Genomic DNA, 20004 nt, shown 5'->3' on the forward strand with positions numbered 1-20004 from the left:
AGATACGAGAGTGCAAGTTCCACACATCCTCACCAACAGTAGATGTTCTCCTTCAGGACTCTTTCAATGTGTTGGGGAGAAAGTGGTACTTCCTTTGCTACCAGGAGACTGAGTCCTTCTGTGTAGCCCAAGCTGGCCTTGAACTCACAACCTTTTACCCCAGCTTCCCAAGAGCTGGAATTATAGGTATGTGCTACTATGCCTAGCCCCTTGCTTCCTTTAAATTCATTTGTTTGTATGTTCTTGTGATTTAGCATTTCTTGCCTGCTTATGTTTAACTTGATGTTATTTATTTTAATTATTTCATTTCTTTTTTTCCTGAAGTTGGTTTTTCATTCCCCCTCTCCCTGCCCTTGCCTTTTAAGTGTTTTTCTTTAAGAAATACATATACTTTTTCTTGCACATAACACCTGTAGTTAATTGTTAGGTTTCTGAACTTGGACGTCAGCCCTGTGAACGGTGTGCATGGACTTCGACTCTTTTGGCTTTGTAAGCTAACAAAAAAGTCTCTTGTGTTAAGAATTAGGTCATCTCTCCAGATTATTTCTGTTTTCTCCTTGGAGGTTTACTGTAACTAAACACTTGTGAAGCCACATGGACAGGTGAGGCAGAGTTGTAATTTCATCTCCTCCCCAGCTGCTCCTTGTACTGCTGTTGATCTTTCTGTTGACTTGAGACACTGCAGTTACCTGTGCTTCAGTGACAGTGCTGGGCTCTGCTGGACTCTTCTGTGGTCTGTTCATTCTGGGCTCTGTTGCTGTCACAGTTTTCTTTCCTTACATGGTGACCCTCCCCTTCATTCTAACGTTACAGAAAGAAAATTACTGGCCGCCACTGCTTAGATGTCCATCAAAAGCAGCTTTACAGTAGACACTGATTCATTTGAATGAGTTCTGTTCTAAGTTTCAGTAAATGAGCTCATACAATCTTAGAAGCTGTGTGTTGTTGAAGAAAACTGAACTTAAAGCACGTCTTGCCACTGAGAGGGGAGTGGATAGTTCCTATCTTTGTTTCTGTAGCCATCACTTCCTTGTCTTTCTCACATCTTAACACATCACAAATATTGTTAGGTTTGGCTGAGATGGCTAGAGGAATGTTCTTGGTCTTGTCTGGCTGCCTCGATTCCTCTTGAAGGTTGTGAGGGAAGGGTGCCCATGATAGGTCTGCTTAAACCATGCTCTGATCCTAGTACTCCTGCTCCAAGTTCTTTAAAATGCTCATGCTGTCCTGATAGCTGCTTCAACACTCAGACAGGCAGGTGTCTCTCTGAGTGTCTTTAACTGTTTCTTTGTGTAAGGTTCAGAAATATAAAGTTCATTTTTATTGTGCAACTACCATCATCATCTATCTCTAGAAATAGAAACTCAATGCTCATCAAACATCCCCTTCCTGTCCCTGACACCTTCTGTTCTGTCATTTGTGCATTTGCTCTTCTAGGGACCTTATAAAGGGAGTCAGGAGGCTGGAGAGATGGCTCAGAGGTTAAGAGCACTAGTTGCTCTTCCAGAGGTCCTGAGTTCAAGTCCCAGCAACCACATGGTGGCTCACAACCATCTACACTGAGATCTGGTGTCTTCTTCTGGCATGCAGGTATACATGCAGACAGAACATTGTATACATAGTAAATAAATAAAGGGGAGTCAGGCAGTGCTCTGTCTGTATGTGACTGGGCTGTTTCATTTAGTGTAATGCTGTCAAAGTTTCCCCATGTTGTGGCATGTGTTAGCCTCCCCTTCTGATTTTAAAGGTGGACTTTTACTTTCGACTATGTGTATGTGAGTATATGCACATAAGTGCAGGTGCCTGCAGAGGCCAGAAGAGGTCATCAGTACCCACAGAACTAGACTTCTTGGTGGTTGTGACCTGTCATACAGGTTGTTGGGACCTGAACTTGGGTCCTCTGCAAGAACAATTTGTGCTCTTAATTTCTGAGGTATCTCTCCAGCCTCCTTCCTTTTTAAAGCTGAATAATATTCCATTTTGTAGATACTACCGTTTGCCTCTGTGCTGTGGAACAGCGGGTTGCAAATTTGAGATCCAGACTTGCTTCTACCCTTCACATTTTTCATTTGTTATTCAAGTGTTTCAGTTTGAACCCAGTGTCCATTTTTCTGTAGCACCTTCTTTCTTGGATCACTAGTGATCTCAAAGTTAAAATAAGCCAGGTGTGTGATTTACACTCATGACTCCAGTCCTTCAGGAGGTAGAGGTAGGGGATTGCTATGAATTCTAGGCCAACCTCGGCTATGTAGCAAGACTTGAGTTTCAACAACTGCAACAATAACAGCATCGCTACCATCAGCAATATTGCTACCAGCATCACCTTGTCTTCAACAGCAGCAGCAGCGTTCTGTACAAGAAGCATTTTTCAGTGTGTGGTTTGTTTGGTTTGGTTTTTCGAGACAGGGTTTCTCTGTGTGGTCTTGGCTGTTCTGGAACTTGCTCTGTACACCAGGCTGGCCTCAAACTCATAGGGATCTACCTGCCTCTGCCTCCTGAGTGCTGGGATTAAAGCTGTGCACCATCACGCCTGGCCTGTGTGTGCTTTTACTCTTCACAAATAGCACAGTGACCACACCAGGCCAGACCGGTTTGTGTCTTTTTTTTTTTTTTCCTTTGCTGGATGTTTTTTTTAATATTCTCTCTCTCTCCTCTCTCCCTCTCTCTCCCCCCCTCCTTTCTTCTCTCTTTCTCAAATTTAAAAGTAGAATTTTCTCAGGTCTTGGCTTTCTTTTGTCTACTAATATTAAATGTGGACATTACATGCCTCTTCCCACCAGCCAAAAAAGGGAGCCAAGGAGACACCAGATAGGTTAGTTTCATCTTTCATGAAAATAAGATGCCTCTGATAAAAAGGGATCATAAGAGGGCAAGAGCATAACAGTGTGAATGAGACTGATTTTAAAGGTGTGGCACGCTGTGGTATATAATTGCTAAATACTGTACGCATGGAAGGCCAGGGTAGGGCTGCTTACTGGGTGTGTAGTGTGTAATGGCGGGCACAGTCAGCGTGTCTGCTGGGGAGGTGACTTTTAGCAAACTTAAAATAGGCAACACAGTTATTGTTAACTGGTACCAGCAGGGTGTACGTTGAGTTCTCAGAACTCATTCCTTTTACAGCTGGAAGGCTATGCTCTTTGGCCAGCATCTCCTCATCACAGTCAGCTCTGACAGTTGTTGTTCTCTTCTCTCCTTTCTAAGTTTGGGTCTTCTTCTTCCTTCCTCCTTCCTTCTCCACTCTGCTCTTTAGTGCTGTGCTGGTGAGCTGCTTACTTGGGGGGGGGGGGCTTTCTCTTCTGACACTTCATTCTAATTCCTGCCTTGCATAATTTCAGTTTGCCAAGGACTCTCCTGAGATCCACACTGGAGCTGCCTCTTGGTCTCTCAAGGAGATCTGGTGGATACTCCTACCTTAGGTTTGAAATAGAGCTAGCAAATCTCCTTCTGAGTCTTATTCAGAAAAGAGAACCTCAGCTTCCAACTCTAGTCAAATGTTAGGGTCAGATTTCAGACAAACCTTTTACGGTTTGTAAAAAGTTGTAGAATGTTAGTGAGCTCTGTGCCTTGTGCCTGGCTCTGGTTAATATTGTTCCCGTTATTGTCTGGTTCACTGGTCCCCAGTGAAACTGATGCCATCATAACCTGTATTGCACACTTCATTCACCTCTGTCCTTCCTCCTCATGTCCTTTGCTTTTCCAGAACCCAGTCTAGTGTGCCATACTATCTACTTAGACTTCATTTAACTGACACTCTCTTGTCTTGGTGGTGTTGACCTTGACAGGAGAAATGTTTTGTTTGATGTTGTCAGGTTTGGATTTGTTTTCTGACTTTTCTCATGACTAGATGGAGGTTGTAAATGGTTAGAAGGAAAAGAACCATTCTTACCAAATTATGTCAAAGGCATCTGTTTTCAGCACGACCTATTAACTGTTGATGTTAATATCAGCCAGCTCTATCCGCTGTAAGGCCACTGTTTTGTTCCCTTTGAGGGTCATTTGCAGCACTTTGCCCTTCTTTTGATCTGCATTACGGCTTTTCTAATTTTTCCTAGATCTTTTTCTCAAATGCATTTTCATTCTTTATGACCACCACTCCTTCTAGGCTGAAGACCCTTGTGTCCCAGAACGCACTGGGTTTTCTCCAGACCTTTGTGCTCACAGTAGTCCGGTCTTTAGCTTGGTCTCATCTAGTATGGTCTTTAGAAGTACATTTTCCTCAAGACTTTGTGTGCACCCTCCACAGGACTTGGGTCTTGCTACCTCTGCATTCCCAGCTACCTGGGAACCTCTGCATTCCCAGCTCTTCCACATTCTTTTCTTACTTGGATTGGGGCTCACTCTCTCTCCACTTTGTTTTCCTCTAGCTCTCTCTAGTTCCCCCAGAAGGTTAAAAGATGCTCTTGTTGTGACTTTTATAGTATCCTATACTTTTTCAGTATACCTATGTGGTCTGAAATTTCTTGATCTGGGTCTGAGCTGTACCTGTATCACTGTGGTAGATCAGGCTGGGACTTTCTCTCTGCTCCTTTCTTAGTATCCATCCTTGTTCCCTGCTCTTGAGGGCTACCCCTAGGTAGGTGCTTGATAAATGTTTGCCCACTGGTTGAATGTTTGTTAGAAAACAAACACTCTTCACCTTTAACTTATAAACAAGTTCTTGGGTCTATTCTTTTATTTCAAGGATAGAAGTCTGCACCCTTTCTTGTTTACTCTGTAAGGGGTGGCAAGAGGGTCAGGGTTGGGTCCAGATGTGCATTCTCAGCCTCTGCTCTTGAGGCCCCAGTTCTTTTCCTGGCTCAGTACATGAATCTGTACTGCAGTGCTCTGTGCGGGGTGTGTGCAAACCAGTTGGGAGTTGGAGGAGACCCCCACAGACCAGCCCTTTAGAGTTTGAGCTATGAACCCTAAATTCCAATTTTAAGTTTTACCATCTTGAACCTATATCTCCCATCCCCCATGAGTATGCCCCTGGTAAGCGGGAATGGGGGGTTAGGCATGAAGATGTTACAGGACCAGCTGCATCATGCTGGCTGCAGAACTAACATTTATTGTTCTTTGCGTGGGTGCTGATAGGTGCTTTGATCACCTTAGTTACTTCCCACAGCAACCTTGTGATGTAGGGATAATACTTTCTTGTTATAAATGAAGAATATGAGACATAGTTGAAAATGAAATAATACCCCAAGGTCACAAAAGGAAGAAATGGCAGACTTCCCTGCTTTAACTATGGTTCAGCTACATGTTGAACAGAACCCTTATATCATATAGCTTGCCTCCCCATCTTTGCAGTACTGTTCTTTCTGTTTTAAAGACTTAAAAGATATTCTTTGAGAATTTCCTCTGTGTTTTGATCACCTTCCTTTCCCAAATTCTTCCCAGATCTACTCTTTCTTCTTAAAATCAACTGTATTTGAGGAAAAGATTTAGGATGGCCAGTAGCTTTTCCCAGCAAAGAATGAAACTTTATGCCCAACTCCTCTCCATGCTGGGATTTGGTGTGGCTTTGGCTCGCACAGGTCTTGTCTGTACTGTGACAACTGCTGTGAGTTCATATGACTAGGTGCCCTGTTTTCTCGTACTCATCCACTGCCTCTGGTGCCTACACTTTTCTGTCCCCTCTTCCTCAATGGTTCTGAGCCTTTGGAGGAGGGAGTGTAGTATGTATGTTCATTTAGGGCTGACTACTCTTCAGTGTCTTATTTTCTGCACCTTGGCCAGTTGTAGTTTGTTGATTATCAGTACTTACACAGAAGTAACTCTGATGAGCACTGAGAAATGGCTGTAATGTTAACTCGTTAGGAGTTGGTTTAGCACTATCTCTGTTTAGTAGAATAATAGTAGGGTCTCTCCTGGGCTCTATAATCTGTCTGTCTAGCCAAAGGTTCCTGGCCCAAAATAGTACCTGGTATAGGTTTCATTTTGTGGGCATGAAATCAAATCAGAAAGGGGTCATTTATTTCCGTAATGTTCATGCTGCTATTAAACCAGTGCTCACATCTTCCCAGGCTTGTCCTCATTGTAACTTGCAGGGCTTACAACTGGGTAAGATTATTTTTCTTCTCTGGTAGCATGTGTAGCACCCTCCAACATTATGGAAGCCAGCTAGTAGATGATGCTTCTGTGTCAGTACTAGCTTGGCATCTCTTTTTATATGATCAACTCTGTGTGCTGTCTTCAGTGATAGGGCCTGGAAGTTAGCAAATTCTGGAAGGTAACCAAGAGCATTGGCAATAGCCTGTAGTGTTTGTTTTTTGTTTTTTTTTTTGTTTGTTTGTTTTTGTTTTTGTTTTTAGCCTCTAGTGTCTAGTAGGGCCATTGTTTCCACATCTGGCTTTCCATGGTTTCTTCGGATCTGAATCCAGGTCTTTATTCTTGAATGTCAAGCATTTTACTCACTGAACTATCCCTCCAAGCTTGAAGTTTCTTTCAAACTTTCATTTTAGCAGCTTTGCCACTTACTGTCTAGTCACCCGCTGAGGCCAGTGTGTCTGTGAGGAGGAGTGGAGGATAATAGGTTCAGCCTACCTGGGTCCCATTTTAGAGGAAGGGTTATGGACTCACTGGACTCATCTGAGACTTGGCAGGAAGACAGACTCCTTAGTTACTTGCTTGGTGTTTAGAATTACACTCTGCTGCTAGAGCTTGAGAGACTGTTTACGGGTGATAGTTCGGATGGCAGTGTCTTCCCCAGTCTGAAAAATAGATAGGTGAACACTGGTGTGTGTTATTAAGAAGTCTGTAAACAAGGAGTTTGGTGAGGCCAGTGGTGAATTTGTTTTCTTATTTATTTCTTTTAAATTTGTACTTGGGGAACTTGTGCTTTTTGTCAACCCTTATGCCAGTTGATAGTTCTAGAAAGGAGTGGGTTTTGGCTATGCCAAGGCTCACTTGGTTTTATAAATGTGGTAGGCCAATCTGATTTTGGAAATGTAGCTTTTTCAGGTGTACAGCCAATATGGGTAACCAATACCAAAAATTTTAAAAACACAGCATCTGTTTGTGTCTGTATGTGTGAACAGGGAGGGTTCTTTTGCCATCTCTGGCAGTAGACAAGCAGCAAAAGCTCAGGAGCAGTGGTCTCCATAGAAGTCGGTTGGCCTTCCCAGCATGTCCTGTTCTAAGAGTGTAGTGTGAAGCTAAATCCTTGTTCCTTGTTTCCACTCAACATCCTCATCCTCACTGACTTCTTTATTGAGGAGCTGACAAATGACAAATAATACACTCTTAAAATAACTATTCATATAGATGGTCTCATGTAGTCCTGTCTGACCTGGGTTTGCTATGTAACATAGCTGAAGATGACCTTGAATATCTGATCCTTCTGCCTGTATATTCTGAGTGCTGGGATTATAGACATATACTACTGCACCCTGTTTATGGGCTTCTGGAGATCAAAACCAGGATTTGGTACATGCTGGGCAAGCATAGCAACAACTGAGCTACAGCCATATTGATGGAATTCTTGATTGTGTTTGCTGTGTCTGTTGGAGATCAACGTGCAGGCACATGTGTAGGTCAGAGGACAACCTTTGCCTTCCACTTTGACACAGGAGTTTTTACTCACCGCTTTACACAGCCGGCTAGCTGTGAGCCTCTGAGGATTTTCCTATTTTGGCCCCATATCTTGTAGAGTTACAGGTGGATGAAACCACTGTAGCTTTACGCAGGTCCTGGGGATCCCAACTTTGACTCTTACACTTGTGTGACAAGTGCTTTATCCATGGAGCCATGTCCCCAGCTCCCCTGTTTTTATTTCTAATTGATACATAGTAATTGCATATTTATTGGATCCATTATGGTGTTTTAATACACTTACTCAGCGTGTACTGATCAGAGCTATTGATTGGCATATTTATTAACTTGAGGGTGCATAGGTATGCGTGTATATTTTGAGAACATTTTTTTAAGTTATTTTGAAATATATAATTGTTGTCCACCACTCATTCCTCAGTGTTACAGAATATTAGAAGTTACTCTTCTGGCCAAGCTCATGTCTGTACTATTCCAATCCTTGGGGAGGCTGAGGCAGTAGGATTGCCGTGAGTTTGAGGCCAGCCTGGGCCAGCTTGAGCTGCAAAAGCACACATTGTCCCTCCTCCCCCTACACTATGTTTTGTTCTTGGCCTCAGCCGTCCCAGGCTCTGGGAAGCACTGTTCTTGTATGCTAATTTTGTGAGGTTGATTGTTTAGCTCCTGCACGCGAGACAGTGTGCTATTACATTGCACACTGGTGTGTGTGTTTCGTAACTGCATGTTATATTCCTGGTGTGAGGGGCCTCAGCGCCATGAAAATGTGCATCCCTCAGAAATCCTCTGGGTCCTCTCACAATTCCTCCCCATCCTCTTTATCCTTTGTGAAATATTCTAAGTTTCCAGAGGGAAAGGTTATGTTCACTGTTGAAGGTATTTCTTATTCACCTTCGATATTTTTCTGTTTCTCTTAAATCCTCCATTTACTCTCTTTCTTTTTATTTCTTTATTTTTCTTACTCTTACTGTATAGTCTATCCTGGCCCAGATCTCTAAATCCTCTTGCCACAAACTTCCTAGTTTGGGGGTTACAGGTTTGTGCTACTGTACCCCCAAAAAGAGTATAGTGGGGCTGGGTGTGGTAGTACATATCTTTAACCCCAGAATTTGGGACGCATAGTCAGGTAGATTTTTGTGAATTTCAGGTTAGCCTGGTCTATATAGCTAGTTCCAGGCTAGCCAGAGCTACGTAGTGAGACCATCTTTCCAAAATAAAACAAAACCAAAAGAAATGAAATAATATAGTAGGAATACTGTGATTGTAATTGTAGAATATTTTATCATTCATAAAAAGTTTTGGAAAACAGATGGGTATCTTAGTTCATCTTAGAGACGTGTAACAGAAGATTGGTACTCTGAAAGCCAGAAGACACAGGGTGGTTGGTAGAGGAAAGGAGGCTCTGCCTTGTGTTGGGCCAAATATGGGGGCCTGGAATAGGGAGGCTGAAGACACAGGGTCTGCGGACATGGGGGCCTGTGAGCCCACAGGCACAGAAGCCAGCCACTTCTCTCTTCGTGATAACAGAACTATAGTCTCTGCTTAACTGAAAAGCTGGATATATTTCAGGTTCATTTGATGCTACAAAATGGCATGCTGCGGATTTATGTATTTATATTTATAGATTAAAAACAAAATTTCCACCATCACCTTTAATTAGCTTTTGGCTGATTGTCTCTTTAATAAGTACACATACTTGCTGAACTTAATGTCTGCTACAGAAAGCATTTACACAATAGTGTTGATAGCCATTTTGCAAAGAACCAGAAAAATGTCTAGGGTTCTATTTTGTTGGGCTTCTTCAGTTCTCTCACGCCCTCCCTGACTCTAGATTCTTGACTACTTTATTGTATATTTCTTCCCAGTTTGTGTTTGTTACTTTCGAAGTTAACAACTAAGGGAAACATGACAGCACCTGTTTCCTCTAGCAGGCCTTTGCTTACAGATTGTAGAGAAAAAGGAGTTGCATTTGTTCATAAGCCTGTCTCAGACAGTTGCCTGAGAGAGTCCCTGGGAAAGATCAGGGATACACAGAAAGGTTTGGAGGCTGGATAAAGATTCTGAGCATTTACTGTTTACTTTTGTTACCAGGTGTGAGAAGAAACAAGCTGTAGCTTTGTACAGTTTCCTTGAGGTGATCTAGAGCTCTGCCCTTGCTTGAAAGAAAATTCTTTGTGGTTCTCTGGCTCAGGGTGTGTTCCAATCTGTGGGAACTCCTAAGTCTGTTTTCTGTTACTTCAGTGAGGTCTTCATAACCAGCTGACTGTAGCTTTAATGAAGGCAAGAGAGGCTTCTGGAGAAGGAAAGGAAGATGGATAATTATGGTTCATGAGGTCTACTGCTTCTTGAGGCTGGGGAATGGTTTGGGAAGCAGATAATCCCAAAGAGAAAAGACATTGACTCCAGTTAGGACTAGAGCTAGCCCCTGGATGGAGGTTGTTGCCACCCAGCCCTGAGCCTCCTAGAGCTTATGTTTCAGATCAAGTTGGTGTTCACAGCCCTGCGCTCTGGAGGGACTCTTGAGGGCGTCCCTTGCTGGCCTCAGCAGGTCAGTGCTCCCAGAGCTGCTCGCCATAGTGGAGACTAGTGCTGGGGGCTTTGCTGCCAGTGGTAGCGTACACCCTTTACCTTCCTGAGTGCTGTTCTAGGTGCTTCTTAGAACCATAGTAACCTGCCTTTGGCCTCTCCTTCTCCCCAAACCAGAAAACAGTGATTAAAATTTTCAATTGATTGTTGTTTTAACTGGCTTGTCATTACCGAGGGTATAGCTGCATTCAAAGGCTGTCTGTCAGAACTGCCCTGTGTATAGGTAGGAAGACAAGTTCACTCCCGTGAAAGGTCAGGATGTACTAGGGAGCAGTTGACAACTTTGAGGTCACATTAGCCTTGAATAGTCTGTGTCTAACACATCTGGCAGGAACTGATGAATTGGCAGAAATTTGGGGAACTATTTTAGTAAGCTATGGAATTTTAAGAATGATTTAGAAGACTGTAAAAAGCATCTTGAAGCCATCTTATTGTCAAGAAGAGATCATGAATGTGTCTGTAGTAGATGTGTTACATACAGTGCTTGATCTGAAGAGAGCCAGTACTTCTTTTCAATGGAAGATATTCTAGGAGAACAAAACCTGAGTTAATGCCAGGCTAGCTTTTTCCTTTTGTTACAAACGTGCTGAAATGGCCTCAGTAATGATGCTGCTAAAGCTTTGTATGCATTGTTTTGATGGGGTATTGATTCCTTCTGCAGTGTTCAACATTGCCTGCATGCCTCCCAGCAGCAAATATGTATGTGCCAGACTGTGTGAGATGAGTGTTCCAAAAACAGAATGTTAGTTTACTTTTTGTAGCTGTGCAACTTAAGGGAAAGCCGTGCTTTTAGAGATGTGGCCTGAAGGCACTAACACTCGAGTCCAGTGCATGTGATCTGTGTTATTTTAACAAAACCTAATCAGAGGGAGCAAAAGCTGCCATTCATAGTATTATTTTATTGATTTCCATAAGCTGCTAGAAGGAATGTCTTGTTCCTTTTAATAAATCCTTTCGGACAGTTGTCTGTATTTTAATGCGTAAGTATATGGGAACATAATTTTTAACAGAGTTGAGTGTTCGGCGTGGTAGCATGAAACTAAAGCGGGGCAGGGGGAGGGATGGTGAGATGAGATTCTCAAAAATGGTAACCAAACCAAGCCCCCCCCCCCCCCCCCCCGCTACTCTTCACCTGCCTCAAGAGGTGGGCCACTGTGCACAGGGTTTCTTAGCCAATGCCTGGTCAGGATCCTGAATCAGGAAACAGCCTACTCAGGCTTCATGTTCAGACTAAAGGCAGTGAGGACAATTGTCCTCCGAGCTCTGCCAGGGAATGAGCATTCACTGTCACTGTTCCGCTTGCTGTGGTTGTCAGCCTAGGTGGACCACAGCCTAGGTAGTAGTTATATTTCAAACAAAGCCTCCGCTCTGCTGTTTTGTTTTGGTTTTTTTTTTTTTTTTTTTTAGGAACATGAATTAGTTTGCTGATGGAAGTAAGTAAGTATAGCATTTGTTGAGAAATGAAGCCTGTCAGATATCTCTTCCCTCCCTGGTTCTTCCTCATGTCAGGCTCCTATTAACTGTATGATTCCAGTAGAGGTAGCAAGTTGTTATTTTGCTTACAATGTCCTTTCCCTGAGCAGTGAAAGTTGAATGTGAGAACAGACTTAATAGGTAGTCATAGAGTTTATTTTATCATGTATCACTTTATTGCTGTCTCCTAGAACATTGTTACACTAAATGTTCCAATAATGGGAATTTTATGCAGCTACTTCAAATGAAAGAAATTTGCAAAAACTCAATTTTGGAACTCATTCCTTGAGGAGAAGAAGAAGAAGAAGAAGAAAAAAAAGGACGAAAAAAACTCAGCTCACCATGCTGTGACCAAATTAGATTCCTGATATGTTGGCAACTTATCAAACACTGTCATTTCCAGAAAACAGTGTGTGGATTCCAACTGAAATGAAATGCCGGTACTTCCCAGCCACTTTCAATTGGAAATATTTGAGGTTTTAATATGAGTGGTTAAATACTTGTAATTTTTTTGGTTGGTAATAGATGATTGAAATTTGGTTTTGTATCTGAATAAAAGTGGCTCTCCATGGAATCAGGGAAGACTGTTCATTTTCAGGGAGAACTTCAAGAGCTTGATTGTTGATTCTGGGAGATGCTAGTTGTACTTACTGGAGCTCCTTTGTTTTGCAGAGATCATGATGCAGCCGCCCTTTTGGATTTCTTTTTAATAATGTGTGACCCTTCACCTTTGATCCCCTGACCTGCATTACCTTGGTAACCATTTCATTTTTTAATTTAATTTCATTTTTAATTTTGGTGTACAAGCTGTAACATTTCATCTCTCCAAGTACAGCACACTGATTTCCTCAAGTAGAGATTCTCCTTTGAGTGATAAAGTTGCAAAATGCTGTCTTCATTTTCTGTATTGAAATTCATTTTGGTTGTTAAGAATAAAGTGTAATCTGTGTTTTCATCCTTTTAAAATTTAAGTTTAATGAGTGCATTTCCCCATGTAGGGTATTTCCTTTTCTGTCCATGTTTTGCAAAAACTGTGAATTAGCTGATGTTTACATGTAGCTCACATATATATACTCAGGGTGCTTAGAGTCTCCCTTCCCATTCCACCCGCTTCCATACACACTCACACTCCTCCATCCTCACACACCTCCCTCACATCTCCTACATAGCTTTGTTGTCACCTTCCCCTCAGAAACAGTAGCTGTTTAAATTGAAATGGTAGCAGTTTAAATTTCTCTTAAATGCCATATTTTGCATTTAATCCTCAGATTATATTTTGAGTTCTCATGTTTTACTAAGAAAAAAAGTTTAAACTTTTTATTTCATTAAAAGGCTAGAAGAAGCACACGCCTTTAATCCCAGCACTTGGGGAAGCAGAGGCAGGCAGATCGTTGTGAGTTTGAGGCCAGCCTGGTCTACAAATAGAGTCTAGGACAGCCAAGGCTATACAGAGAGACTCTGTCTTGGGAAACAAACAAACAAACAAACAAACAAACAAAAAAAAAAACCGGATGGGGGGGGGGCTAAGAGAATACTGTTATCTCATCAAGTTTCACCTCTATCCCTTAATAATCTGCTTCTTTTAAATACAAGGGAAAGTAACGGTTTACATAGTCTACAGTGATTTTGTTTTTGCTGAAATCTAGTCAGCTCTATGGACCCTATAACATGTTAATTTAGGCCATTTTCTCTTACAGTAATTTTTCAAGTTAATACAATTTTTTATGAATTTATCGTAAAAACAAAGCATAATAAACTTCAAAACCATACTTAATTATTTGAATTATAAGCCCCTCTCCCCCATAATTTCTTAGCATGGCCCAGTGAAGCACAGATTAGCATTTAATGCTGATATTTTACTTGCACACAGTTAAAACTTGTAGGTGAGCACTGAAATAGACTTTGGTCCTTTCTGAGCTTTGTTGAAAGTTATGAAAGCTTGTATCAGTCATTAGAGTTACAGTGTATGAGAAGCTGCTCACTGGTGACCAGAACTCCTGCACTTGGTGCTTCCGAGATAATTTTTTCCTGTTGTACCCACATAACCTACAAAGCTGCCTCTGGCATGCTGGGCATCGTATCTTGTCACTGAATCACAGAACACTAGAGTTGAGAAATACAAAGTCTCCTGTGATTATGAAGCCCCTGGGACTGTGCTTGTCCTGGGAGTTGGGGGCTCAACCTTGACCATTCAGGTGATTAAAAAACTATCATCGTAATGCATTGCCCAGTTGTGCAGGAGTGTTTTCCTTACTCCCAAAGCCCTCCCCCATTTTAGTTGTGTCCTTTGTTTGGTTTTGGGGTGCCCTGTCCTTCAGCAGCAAAGGAATGGCACTTGACGTAAGAGCTCATAGACTCTTAGAGTGGCAGGAGATGGAGGCAGTCGGCTCCTCTCAGCTGCCTGATGGTACCCAACGGAGTCACCAGCTCCCCGCTGACAGTCGGCTCTCTCGAGTCCAGTCCTTTCTTCATAAATCTAGTAGGAGCCGAGGACGCATTAATAGACAGCAGAACTGAAAATGTCTTCATTGTCATTGTGATGAGATAAGTTAGATTCTTCTTTAAAGCCAACTTCATAGTACATTTTAAAGATAACCTATTTTTTTTCCCCTCAGAGAGCTAGTAATTGAATACATCGACTATTTATTTTTGAACAAAATAGTTTTTGGTTAGCATTTAGGACTTGTACTAAGTTGTAAGCCCCATGGATATTGTTTGTGTAATTGTGATTCACTGAGGGGATCCTTGTCTGAGAGTGAGAAAGTCTGCTCTGGACTACAAAGGTCTGGGCATGACATCAGTATCTGTTAAGGCAGTTAACCAAAACTAAAGGACACCAACTTGAGAAGACATGAGTTGGCTTGAAAACAGTGAATTAGGAGCTTGACTTCCCAGGTAGGAGTTTGTAAGCCGTGTTCTTGTGCTTCCGTTGTAATGTGTGTGAAATACAGATACTGTATGTCTCCTACTTGCTTTTTTAGGGTTGTTGGGAGGATAAATGAAACACACTGAGAACTCAGAAGAAAGTTGCTTTTGAAACTGAACCTCATCCTATGGCTGTGCCAAGAGGCAGTGGTAGTGAACCCCGTGGTGAAGGGCCGGGACCATGGCTGTGGAGCCAGACTGCTGAGGTTCGAATCCCACCTTGGCCTCATGCAAGTGTTCTCACTGCAGCACATTACCTAGCTGCCCTATTCCTGAGTGTACTTCCTCTTTAAGTGGGGTGACAGTAATAGCACCCACTCACAGGATCATGGTGAGTTCTAGCAGAGTTAATGTGCGTAAGGTCTGTAGAGCAGTGCTAAGTGCAACGTGGCCAGCTCTGCCTGCCATGCACCTCAAGCAAAGTTGGCTCCAGACCTCCTCCCTCAGTCTTTAACACTGCTTTGAGACCCTTGGCTGCTTAGAGAGGATCCGCAGAGCACACGGTGAGTAAGCACATCTGCAGCAGGTGCCTGCTCAGGCAGAGCTACACTGGCCTTGAGAAAGGTCCAGACACCAGGAGCTGCGTCACCTGCTGCTGTTAACATTTGTGTTTTTCTTTTTGGTTTCGTTTTTTCCAAGGTTCTTTTGTTTACCTATATTTGACTTTGGAGACAAAAGGAAAAAGGCTGAAGGGCAGTCACTGTTTGCCTGGTTACCTGGACTCACCTTTCACCCTGGTAAACCCTGTAACTGGCATACATAGGTGGCAGGAAGTCAGGGTGTTGAACTGCCTAGTATTCCCTCAACTTCAGGAGGCTCCAGTGTCCTCTGAAGTAAAGAAATGACCTCACTGCCACTGTGTGCACTACTATGTATCAGGTGTTTTTCCCAATGCTTTCTACCATCTGTTCATCCATATCTACCCAGGAGGTGGGAGGCCTGTGTGAGTACGCAGGTGCTCAGGTAGGTTTCATACACTCTGCAGGCTCACACCTCAGTGTGCTCTAGATCTGGCACTTAGGCCAGTGGCTTCCCTAGGCCTGGCTGTGTATCTGGAGCCATTGCATGGTTGGATAACCACGTAGCTCACTGTTCTAGCCCTTGATTCTGATCTTTTTTCTAGCTGAGAACCACTAATAAGAAATCCTGGAATTTTATTTTATAGACAAGGAGAAAAGCAGGTAAATAATTTGTACACGTATATAAATATGTCTTTCTGGGATGTATGAGCCAGTGCTGTTACTTCTAGAGCAGATTACTCTGCAACCTAAAATGGGTCTCTGGGCTGGTTTAAATGTTCAGCAGACACTAACCAGTACCTGACGCCCCTGCCATTGTACTGTACAATGTACAACAGTCCTCAGTGAGAAGCCATTGCAAAGTCAGGCTTGTGCTTAAGGGTCAAGGTTCATGAAACACAGGGCTCTGGTTTTATTTCTGATGCTGTGACTTAGAAACAAAAAACTGACGTAAAGCAACTTAGGTGGAGCACGGTTTATTTCAGCTCAAAAAATTCACTTTCAGTCCATTGCTGTGGGAAGTCACAGCAGAGCTTGAGAAAGCTGCTCACATCATGTCCTCAGAGATATGGTGGAGCAGAGAGCAACAAGCACACATGTCTCAGTGCTTAGCTGGCTTTCTGTGCCCACAGAAGCAGAGGGTGGAGCTGCCCACTTTCAGGCTGGGTCTTTCTGTATTAACTAAGGTATCAAGACAATCCCTGAGATGTGCCCACAGGACAACCTGGTCTACACAGACCCTCATTGAGAGCATCCCCCTAGGGGCTGGGCTGTACGGAATAGAAGTAAGCAGCACGAGGGCTGCTCTTGCTTTCTCGTTCTGCCACCTTTCTTCTCTCTCCTCATGTGCTGTGCATCCAGTTTTCCTTTTTCCTTTCTTCCTCCAAAGCATTGGGTGCCCTTGTCTCTTTTTACCCCTGATATTTACATTGTATCTATCATTACAGTGTAATGTACTTATAAACCCTCCAGGGGCCCAGCACATAGTAGGAGTTCAAATGGACTTTTAAGATGTGTCTTGGTATCTCTTTTTAAAGAAATGGGTGCTACCGTTATTAGCTTGAACATTGTTAGGATCCATTTGTGATCATCTCCCCTGATTTGGTTCATCTTGAGGATTTAGGTAATTTTGCCACATGGGTTTCAGTAGGCCAAAAAATGTGAGGCTTTTAAGTCACCAAGCAGTGCCTGTTAGGCACTAGAATGAGTTGGGGTTGTATTGGAGGCTTCTTACCTTGGGCTTCTACATAGCTGCTGTGTAAGCTTTTAAGGTGTAAGGTAGATAGATGCTCGCCCGTGTTGAACCCCTTGATTTTGATCACGAGAGTCTGTTCCTGAGAGGGAAGGCCTTCAGACCTGCTGCTTCTTTTGCTGTCACACAGTGCTATGTTAGGTGGAGCAGCTAACATGGCAGCATAGAAGCCTTAACTGCCTGCCTCCAGCAGCATTGGTGGAACAGTCAGTATTTAAGCTTCTGCTTCTCCCCACAAGAGTAAGTGAAATAAGGTTAGGGTGACTCTGAGGGAAGCAGAGGCCTCAGCCTAGAGTCAGGTGGCTCCATGTATGTCTTTAGAGCTATGGCCTGGGTGCCACCTGGTCACCTTTGAGACCCTTCTGATAGCCTTTGCCCTTGTGGCTCCTGTGGAGGCATGTAGTGGGGCTCTGTCATTCCCCACAAAGGTCTGCCCAAGTCCAAGGCGGTTGATGAGAAAGATAGCATCTAAATTGCTGCCAGGCAGGGTGTCATGGGAACAGCAGCTTGTAGCTCTAGTCCCCAGTTAACTGATTCTCTAGGAAATGGTGGCCAGCGTCCTATGGAAGTGGCTCAGCCTTCACTTCAGTCCTTGTTCTTGCTCCCATGCAGCTTCCTTCATCTTTCCAGAGATGGTGCCAAGAGGGCAGGACAAGGAACAGTGAAATTCTTGGCCGAGGTCTGTCTTTGGGTCCCCCTGCTGGACTCTAGCTCCCTTAGGCCTCCAGCACACGTTCTTGCACGTAGTAGACACTCAGTGAGTGCTGACTCTTCATTTCTCATTAGTGCAGGTAATTAAGAGCAGGAGCTGATAGACGGCACGTATCTGTGCAGAGATATATCTGTAATTAAAGTTTTAATTAAAGAATACCAGACCAGGCAGATGGTTCTTATCCCGCATCCTGTAAACCTAAGAGCTGTGTCTTCTCGATCTTGCAGACAAAAGCAAAGAGCAGCAGCCCCCATGGTGGTAGCAAGGGGAGAGGGAGTTTCACTAACTGGCCATAATCTAATTTTGGTAGCACTCTGTGTGATGACACATCTGGGGGTAATCATTGCAGTCTGATATGGAAAGACAATACATCAAAAGTACGTCCTGACCAAAGCTTTTAAGCCTGCAGTCAAGGGCATTACCGCAGCCCAGCTGCTAGGTCACAAGGCACGCGGTTTTGTGCCGGGTTACAAAAGCTGACAGAGTATTATTTAGGACCATCAGCTAAATACAGTGTTAAAGCAGAGCAGCAGCCTCCTGACGCTTCGGGTGTTGCCACTGTACAGCAATACAGAACTGAGATGTGACTTATGCTGCTGGCTCACAGTGGTCCTCTGCTGTGTCACGGTGTCCTTAATGGTCAGTCAAGTGCAGAATTTAAAAAACACAACAACCGTAAGGGCTAACAGAAAAGACCTCTCTAGATCTACTGCTTTCAGGACCTCCCAGTGACCTCTAAACACTGTTTAAACTTCCATCACCATCAGGAGGAAACCAGAGCAGTCTAGGGAGACGGGCAGGCCGTGTGTGGAGTGTGTGGTACCTCACCATGACCACTTGTGCCTCTGCTCCCAGGTTTCAGTTACTCAGTCTGGCACACAGGGTTGAAGGCCTTCAGCACAGGTGTGGCAGTTCCAAACAGCATTGCTCCACCGATGCCTCGTTTGCCAGGTTCACATCACCAGTCCTGAAGACATGCTTGTGTTTGACATGGTTAGTTCAGAGGTTAGAAGCAGCCTAGTCCTACCTTTGCTGAGCACTGGGCCACTTTCACTTCCCCATCCCTTCTGTATGGTTTCCCCAAAAAGGGCCTGTATCATCCCAGGATGGTAGAACTTGGACCTGATTTAACCTATCAATACTATGTATAAATCAAGGCTCAGTTAGCCTGGGAGAAAGACGTTATAGGTGTGAGACAGACTGGACCCATGCGACCTGGGACGTCCCTTGAGCAAAGTCTTTGTCTCCAAGCTAGTTAGAAATTTGTCTACCTCTGTGTGAGAGACTTCAGTATTTGGTGAGCTGTCCTGTGATCTGTTCACCTTGACTAGTCTTCTGTAGTGGTATCCAGAAAATGTCACATAATAGTCAGCGTTGTGCATGTGCAGATTTGAATCTGACAGACTGAAAGCTATTTTTTTTTTTTTTTTTTTTTTTTGTAACTTTTGAGCACATGGCCTGAGATTATAGGAGACCTTTAGCTTGTGAGGTTAACCTCTGGCTACTCAGAAAGTACTGAGTGAGTGTGTCTTGCTTCAAGGAAGCAAGGTCACTCATTCTATAGGGAGGTACAACATGTACAAAACTACCCAGAATATTTTTGTTTTTGAGGGGGCGGATGAAGTCTCACTCTTTGGTTTAAGCTGATGTTATACTTGTGCCTATGTGCCTGCCTATGCCTCCTTAGTGTTGGGGTTACAGGCATGAGCCGCCAAGTACCAAGCCCAGTGTCCTGCCTGTTCTGACATAACTTGAGAGAAAGCTTTTGCACTCTCCCAACAGCTCCAAAGTGATTAATGCCCAGCATCTATTTATTTGTTCCCTTAAAGTGTTAACAGATGTCTAGTATGAGACCATCTCAGTGCCGGAAGAAAGCAGTTAAAGAAGCTCCCCTCTTCCTCTTGAAGACCTTTGCTGTCAGGAAAAAGCAACAAGAAACACAAACCGAGTAGCGGTGTCTTGGGGTTCTATGTGCAGCTCCATGTATGAGTCCATTCCTCACCCCTCAGGAACACAGGGCAGTGTGTGCCACCTCGTTCCCGGGTCATCGATGATGAGGCCAGGCTGCTGCAAGGCTAAGCTGCTCCAGCTCACTGAGTAAGCAGTGCCCTTGGCATTTCAGCCTAGGTGTCCAGACTCCCAGATTTTGTGTTAATGAAGCTGCCTGACCAGTTTCTTCTAATAAGTGGCAACAGGTTGACGCACTGAGGTGAGCGTTGTTGAGTGGCACCAGGATCTGAGAGTGTTCTTGTGCGCACTCTTTCAGGCGTGACTTGTAAATGTGTCTCCCAATAGGTGATGAGGGGGATGTGATGTAATGAGCCATGTAGATACCTGGACTGAGGACATCCCAAGTAGGTAGGATAGCTTCAAATCAAATCAGAGGCCCTAAGATGTTTCTGGGGCCTCTGGAAACATCTTAGAGGCCAGGAGGACACCGTAGCAGCTGCTGCCACTGTCCATACAGGGAGGGAGTGAGAACGATGGGAGGTATCAGTAGTAGCATCCTG

The 20004-nt window shown here is 43.7% G+C and overlaps 1 protein-coding gene across 14 annotated transcripts in view; it reads left to right on the forward strand.

Moving 5' to 3' along the window:
* Positions 1-20004, forward strand: part of Camta1 (calmodulin binding transcription activator 1) — a 791014-nt gene that overhangs the window by 67532 nt on the left and 703478 nt on the right. For 2 of the 14 annotated variants that reach the window (XR_008721044.1, XR_008721045.1), the window contains exons 4-5: positions 12259-12342; positions 14568-14717. The exons of 10 other annotated variants lie outside the window; for them this stretch is intronic. Coding sequence is in view for 1 of the 4 variants with exons in the window: in XM_055615338.1 (XP_055471313.1) it covers positions 12259-12267 (9 nt within the window). In the remaining 3 variants the exon portion in view is untranslated. Of the gene's footprint in view, positions 1-12258; positions 12548-14567; positions 14718-19323; positions 19704-20004 lie in introns of those variants that run through there. 2 more of the 14 variants (XR_008721043.1, XM_055615338.1) reach the window with 2 other exon arrangements.

This window comes from Psammomys obesus, unplaced genomic scaffold (assembly GCF_907164565.1).
Source record: "Psammomys obesus unplaced genomic scaffold, mPsaObe1.curated_primary_1811, whole genome shotgun sequence".
Classification (NCBI taxonomy): domain Eukaryota; kingdom Metazoa; phylum Chordata; class Mammalia; order Rodentia; family Muridae; genus Psammomys; species Psammomys obesus.